Raw genomic sequence first — 7,694 nt, 5'->3', positions numbered from 1 at the left:
GTATCTTCCTGGCAAGCCCGATCGCGTTGCACTCGTATCAGACAGCCCCCATCGCCGCGCGAAAACCAGCACGTCGGCGCACTCACCGGAGCAGCGACAATATCTTGACCACTGACTACCGGAAGCACCGATGTCCTTGACTAGACGGTCGTCTCACCTCCCCCATGGACACAGAGTCTTTTGCTAAAAGAAATCGAGAAGGAACGGCACGTAGAGATTCTGCGGGCGATGGGGACGCGAGAGGGTGGAAATTTGGGGAGTCGTTGGCGAATCTAATCGTTCCAGGACGTATCACTTTAGGGGCTACAATTCGAACTTTGCCCGGCAGGCGTTGCCCTGGGGGACAAAGAATTAAGAAGGGTTCTCTCACGGGTCACTGAGGCTACAAATCTTTTCCTCCCTTCTCGTCCCATTATCTCCACCATTGTCCCTCGCAATGAAAATGGCAAAGGACCGCCTCGCCCTTCGCGTATCTTGCAAATTGGCTGCGGCGTTCTTCCTACTGTATCGCTTCGTCCAGGAACAAAACGCGGAGGAAAGGTAAATCCACCGATTTCTTTGTTGCAACCGTGCTTAACGAGACCGTTTCTCTGATAAAACTCTGCGCTCACGATGACAATCCTTTGCTTGCGCGCAGACAATCGTGCTGTTACGAGCCTGTCATTTCCCACTATGTGATAAATACGATCGTTTCGAATGGTACTTGGAATCGACCCTCGATCCTAGGACATTAAAGCGTAAGATGGAGACAACGAGTCGACGGGAACGGGGGGGTGGCGAGTGGAAAGAGGCGGGAATAGTTGTTGGGTTTTCACCCTCCGGTGAAAGTCGCGATGACAGGTGTCAGGCCGCGGAACGATTAGAAGGAGGGACGGCGAGCGAGGGTCAAACACCGAGAAACTTGAACGCTCGAGACCTGGAACTTTCTCTCTGGATCGCAGCAGGGTGTCATCTTTTCGCGGTCAGACAGGGTAGATCGGGATCCTGGTGAATTCGAAGCGAACGACGGTTGGAGAGGGATCGTGGATCGAATACGCGGGTGATATCGTTTCCCGTGTAAATCCGTCCCGGTGAACGGTGCGCAAAGACTCGGGCGAGGAGCGTGCGGCGCGTATCCGCGGCGCGAGCATACTGCTACTCGCGGACGGTGGAGGCGCCTTCACCCTCTGCGGTATTGATCCCCGTGGCTGCCTCTGCTCTCTCCGACCAGCCCCACCGACTCTTCGCTCCGTCCACCGACCGATGGCTACCGATCCATCTATCCTCTCCGAACTATCCACCCTTTTTGGCCCTTCTCCTTTTCGCTTGTAAACCTCCTCGTCCATTTCCCATTCTCTTCCATGCTCCATTCGATCCAAGTGCCGTCGGTTCTTTAGGAATTCGTCGTGGTGGTCTGAGGTTGGTCTACGTAGGCTCGGGTCATTGGAACGAGGTTTCAATTAGATTGGAGGAAATTCTCTAAACCCTTTTGGTACTACGCGACTGATCGGATTGAAAGATGCTTTTATCAGGATATTTCTCTGCTAGGGAGGAGTGGTAGGGATTCGATGAGAATGTTAGAAGGGAGACTAAGATTTCAACGTAAAGTTCTACTGTTACTTGGGAGAGCGGAGCTGTAAAACCTCGGTCGTTCCCTCGACGAACGCTCGGAAGCTGGCGGAGGGATCATCTGCTTCGATGTAGGTCGTTGCCCTATCTTCTCGCGCGACAACATCTCCAGGGTGGATCCATGAGTGGGCTTACGTAGGTATATACGGTACTTGAGGAAAACAAATTGGATTGATCTAATTGTACAATGAATAAAATATCGGTAAATCTTTATAACCACGCTTTCGTGCCTGCGGGGGCTTGAAGCTATATGGTTTCATTTTACATAAATAGAAAGAATTCCCGCCCTCTGCATCTTCTGTACCCCTGACAGAAGGTTCTTCCTATCGCGTACGAATGCATACGTGATTCAGGATAGACTTAACATTTTATCAAGATTTATCATACAGAGTGAAGTACCTGCCGATTTATTCCCGGCGTAGGAAACCATTATTTTGCCATATTTAATTTAAATTCTAAATGTTAATAGCGCTGCGCTCTCGCCCCCTTTCGAATCCATAACATTGCATGCAACGCGGAATGATAAGGGAGCTGAAAAGCGCTGGTTTATGTGATAAAAATGTACATAGAGTGGTAGATCGTGCATTGCTGGTATGCCTGCATAGAGAAAGTATTTCTGTTGGTGAATACGTTTGCGAGCTGCGGTTCCAAGTGATAGAACCAAGTAGATTAATGGGGTAGACACTGTAAAAGCGATTAAATCGTAAACGAACCTAGCTTCGGTCACGCCTATTTGAAATGTACCAGAAGTGGGCGTCGCCTGATTTCACCTCGCGGCGAATTCGCTACCGAAACAAAGGTCATTCCCTTTGTAGTTATTAAACTGATAAAGCGTGTCTGGCGCTTCGCGTCTGTTTATGGTACGTGACTTTACTCGAAGGCATTCAACTATCCTGCATCACGATTCAACTGTTCTTGTAGAAAACACTGTAAGCGCCAAAATTAACAAAATTTTTTTGTTTACCGGAAAAAGTTCTACGTGCCAATGATAATACTATAATATAGAGTTTGATTCTTTGTACTTACAGTGTTATCTACAAGGATGCTTAAATTACTGCTCTCCTGACGCTAGGGTGGCTCTTATTTTCGACTTTTGAATTTTCTTCGCGGCATCGCCCGATTATTCTTTGGAACTATTCTGGGGCTGCCGCGAAGAAAATTTTGAAAATAATTTCACCAAGAGTAAATAAGAGCCACCCTACCTGACACTCGACAAGCAAGCGTACCTCTACCCTTAAATCTAGCCTATCGAACTCTTTACAATGAGCCCTAGTGGCATAATCTATTGCAAATGTGCACTTGCGTAACTTTCGAGGGATATGCGAAAGCTAAGAATCTCCCGATTGAGATTGCAAAAGAAACTAAACGACTAGAGGTCTGAACGACGCGGCGCGACGCGAACACTCACCCTCGATCCACCGAAATTTCGTTTCTTCCGTGACCGAGAACGAGCCATCTGAGACCACAGAGCGGGCCGAGGTGGACTTAAGCCCGGTATCACTTCACTGGAATCATTAAACAGTGCATTAAAAAGTTTCGGGAATGTCAGTAGTAGCGCGAATTTTTAATACTTTTCGGCGTACGATACGTGAAAGGGTTCTGGTACGCGCAAAGTACTAATACATAGTGTCTTGATCCCCGAAATGGATTTTGGGAGAGAAATCCGCGTGAGTCGTTGACAAACCGAGCCAAAGTATAGCGTAGCAAAAGCCAACCCTCTATGGCAAACTCTCCCTCTAAACAAATCACACGTATACAAGTACGTAAACACTTTACAGCATTTCAACTCATTTCAGAGTAGTTGCTGAGTTGGGCGCTGTTCATGAGCAGATGCCACTATATTCAGTCCTCAAATTATGGGTCGATAACACAGTTTGGGTGGCGACACGATCATCCATAAGGTGATAGTTCTATCCTAAACTTCGTCTGTGGTAGTGTTCTCTGTTTATGAATGATGGTCAGTTGAACATCTATTCCCCGAAGTAGTATTGAAAGCAATGGTAAAGTGTGTGTTTTTCATTCTAACCACTAGTAGGATTGTGTTCGAATTCCACTCTGAATCGGTAATGTTGGGTGCGACACGAAAATGGTAAGGGTACAATCTATGCTACACTTTGTCGATGATCTTATGGACTTTCGCGGCTCAGCTTTGACTGATTTACCGATCTAGAAATTCGAGACCGATTGTAGTGTCCTCTGTTCATGAACGACGGTCAGTTAGCGAACTATTATCCGAAGTGGCATTCTGGGTAAAGGGAAAGTTTATATATCGAAATGCATGTGCAAAATCCCTTCACGCTCAAATCAAGGATGCACTACACATTGCTAATGCTAATACACATTTCAGAGTAGTGGCTGAGTTGGACGCTGTTCATGAACAGAGGTCGCTAAATTCAGTCCTGAAATTATGGGTCGGTAACACAGATTGGGTGGCGACACGAAGTCCCATAAGGTGGTAGGTCTATTCTATACCTCGTCTGTGGTGATAGGTCTATTCTATACCTCGTCTGTGGTTCTGCTTTCGAAAGGCGACATCTACTGGCGTCAAGTGGAGAAGTAAAACGAGAATGGCGACATCTACTGGCGTCAAGTACTAGCGCTAAGTGACGTCTGACTTTCTCGTAAAAAAAGTATCATTTTGATAGCTATTACAGAGCCGATCGCGCAGATTTATATAATTATGACAATCATAGGCAGATGGTGCCACAGTGATGTTTCAACATGAATTAGAAATGTTCTAGACGGGAACCTGTGGCTTGGACGTGCCCTCGCCATGTTCATGAAATACTGTAGAATGTTAGCGATAAAAAAAAAACCAACCGTGGTAAGCTATCCCACAATTGAATCTCGAACGGCCACAATCGTTTGAGCCGTGTGTACCCATTTCGCTAACGTTCGTGTATAGAGACATGGTCGCTCAGTGTGCCTATGGGTAGAGGGGGAAGGGGAATTAGCTTCCAGACGTGATCGCGTTTGTTGATAAAATTTATTAATAAATTATTAAATACAATAATATATAAATACGTTATCTACAATACAAATATTTGCTTGATAATACTGAACAATATAAGAACAATGTCATTACGATTATTGTCTTTCATAAATACCTATGCGCTAGTAGCGGTAACTTATCAGGAAGATACGAATAATTTCGTTAAGTAACCGATTATCACATATCACGCTCCAGAATCTCACGTCGATCCTGATTTGCGTATCACCATCGAGAAGGCGAGCTCAGAAGGTACCCATCGATGTCAATAAATAACTACCGTACTAAATAAATAATTCTATCGCTCGATGCTCATGAATAAATAATAAATACTACTTCTAATGATCGGTGATCGTATTAAATAGGTCCATGAATAAATAAGTTAAATAACGCGATGCCGTACGGGTCCGTTTCGCAATGGGTCAGATTATCTCTAGCGATTGTCACGAATGACTCTTCAGTGGTTGTTGCCCAGTCATGCATATTGTGACACGTCTTTGCTTCCCGCGGTAATAGCGATCGATAGATGCTAAATCAATTTACATTGTGCATTCGCAGATCAATTTGCATCGTTTCGTTGATGCTGTCATGCATTACCATCCAACGACTCTTCGCGTGTCATTTTTCACGCGTGTGTGCAAAGGCTGCGGGACGTTGTTCATTGGTTCTCCCGACGGTTTCTAATTATTGAACACGTGCCTCCAGGCGTGCAGGTAATCTCTGTACTTGAGAAGCACGCCCCAGTCACGAACTAGTCTTCTGGTGTCGTCCACAGGATCCCTTTCGATGTTGCTCATGATACTCCTTTGTACTCGCAATGGTATCTGAAGGGTTGGCACCGCGACGATGCTGCTTTCCACTTCGCACAGCATCATCATCAAGTACGATTGCGTCGCTCTTAGGGCGTCGTGGACCTTCGGGTTCGTCTCGTCCTCCACCAATTCCTCGAAAGCCACCGCAAACTTCTGGAGATCCATATGCAGCTTTGGGAAGTGATTGACGATCTGCAAAAGAAACAGCTGATTAGATATTTCTGTCGACGACTCAAAGTGACGTCAGGTGCTTGTTCTTAACCCCTCTGCCTACTAGCAACACCTTAGATCCGTGATTATCTCTGATATCAGAAAATGTTCGAAACTAGTAGCAGTGGCTCGTACGAATACGTGAATAGTTCTTATCGAAACAATGTGGCACACTACAGAAATAGTTAATTAAAGGTTTAATTCGAGGCCCTTTTCATACGAGGCACTCAATGACCGACGCCCGGGAATATTACCTTGGCGCAGATAGCGATCCATAATAACAAAAGATGAAAAACAATACTTAATTCAAATGTCAGACGCGAGCCACCTAAATGTCACACTGGACAAGGTTCTAATCAATAATGTGTCGTTGAACCAGACACTACGTATTCGTTGGAGCTCTCTTATCGTCTGAACTCTATCGTCGTGATAACAATTGCGCGCGAAATTACCGCGCCTGTCCGTGTCAAATTCCTAATCGTTAACACCCTGCCACAAAAATCGTTCCTCAGCGGAAGATAAGATGGAGAACGCCAACCCGATGCGTCACAGATCGACGGCACCGCGCTGCCACAGGGACGCGGCGATGCAGAACGATTGGGCGAGAGCGAAGACGGCGGGAGACAAAGAGAGAGAAAGCGCCGGGGAGTACCGGGAGCGTTATCACGGATGCGTTATCAGCGTGCACGCATCGCGGTGGAGGACAAGCGGGATTACGCAGCCGCGCGACCCGGCTAACATGAACGGAGCGTGCCCTGGACTTGCATTGCGCGCGCAAACCTCGAACAGTCGCGCAAGCTTCTGCTCGCCTGCTACTTTATAATAATTACCGTCTCATTAAAATTTGTTATTTAACGTTGCGTTAATTAATTGCAACACCGAACGGTCAACGGGCCGCGAACTGGAAGCACGCGCTCGCGCGCGCGCGCGGGCGCCACTTTGCCTCGGCTCACCTGTCCCACCGAGCTTGACACGTTCGCAGGCTCCTCCGATCCGCCCTGAGTCCTAACGCTTCCCTTCCTCCATGAATATTTATACGGGAGGGGGAGCTGCCGACCAATGCATTAACGCCGCAAATGGGAACCTTAATTGCCTTCGCGATATAAAAGACAATTACATCCTCAGCGAATGTTTCGTACAACTGTCCATCGTTTTGGCGCGAACTTGTGTCCCCGAAGAGGTAACCGTGGCCTTCTCGATCTTGCAGTCGGAATTTTTGCAAGATTCTTTCGCGAATGCGCCCGTTATTCGAATTTACACTAATTTACGTAGCTTCTTTTAGTTCGGACGAGCCACGGTAGTTGCAATTTTAAACGTCAAGCGGAAGAAGTTATGTGAAAGAGAAGCTCGCGGTTGGCTGTATTTACGTCGGTGGAGGCATAGACTTCTATTCGGCTGCGCATCTCGATGCGAGAAGTAGAGTAGAGGTTAAGTATGAAAGCCTGCAGGATTGCAAACACGAGGTAAACCTACCATCTGCGGTGTGGCGTTAGCCAGACTCTTGATTCTGTTCACATCCTTCTTGCCGGGAACCCAGTTCGGGATGTACTGATGCTGATGAACACCAATCCGCACCCTTTCGTATAGGTACTCGTAGTCCCGGGTCAGATAGTTATCTAACGTCATTTTGTGTTGAAAACTCAGGCTCCCCAGACTGACACTGATATCTTCTTCGAAGTTCACGGCCTCGGGGGCTTCTGTTTCCACCTCCCCACCGCATGGCAGGTACCACGTCGGCACCAGCGACTTGGAGGATCGCCTAGGTGCACCGAGGACGGCCACCAGCACGTAAAACCACAGAGAACAACGCAAGGCGAATGACATCTTCGAGTGTCGCTATAAGTTTTCGAACTATCGCCGCGATCTGAAGCGCGGCCACTGATATGCGATTAAAACTAACACGGGCAGTACTGGGCCACTGTAATTTCACCACCCAGGACGAATGATCTCGCTAAGGCAGTGTTAGCGATTGGCGTGAGATGGTGAACTGAGATTGTCAAACACCCGTGCTTCCAGCTTATATATGGCATTGTGTAAACAATCGAACGTACGCGCCGTTCGACGGTGGGGTAGCA

General features: G+C 47.2%; 1 protein-coding gene across 1 annotated transcript; it reads right to left on the bottom strand.

The window, feature by feature from the left end:
- Nucleotides 1–4,656: 4,656 nt before the first annotated feature.
- Nucleotides 4,657–7,575, bottom strand: LOC143368711 (uncharacterized). Its single transcript, XM_076811717.1, has 2 exons — nucleotides 7,093–7,575; nucleotides 4,657–5,601 (listed from the first exon to the last, which is right to left on the bottom strand). The coding sequence occupies exons 1-2, from the start codon at nucleotides 7,441–7,443 to the stop codon at nucleotides 5,278–5,280; spliced, it is 675 nt and encodes a 224-aa protein (XP_076667832.1). The 5' UTR covers nucleotides 7,444–7,575; the 3' UTR covers nucleotides 4,657–5,277.
- Nucleotides 7,576–7,694: the final 119 nt, after the last annotated feature.

The sequence above is a fragment of the Andrena cerasifolii genome, chromosome 5 (assembly GCF_050908995.1).
Source record: "Andrena cerasifolii isolate SP2316 chromosome 5, iyAndCera1_principal, whole genome shotgun sequence".
Lineage (NCBI taxonomy): Eukaryota > Metazoa > Arthropoda > Insecta > Hymenoptera > Andrenidae > Andrena > Andrena cerasifolii.
Note: the sequence above shows the minus strand (reverse complement) of the source record. Positions and strands in the feature narration are given on the sequence as shown.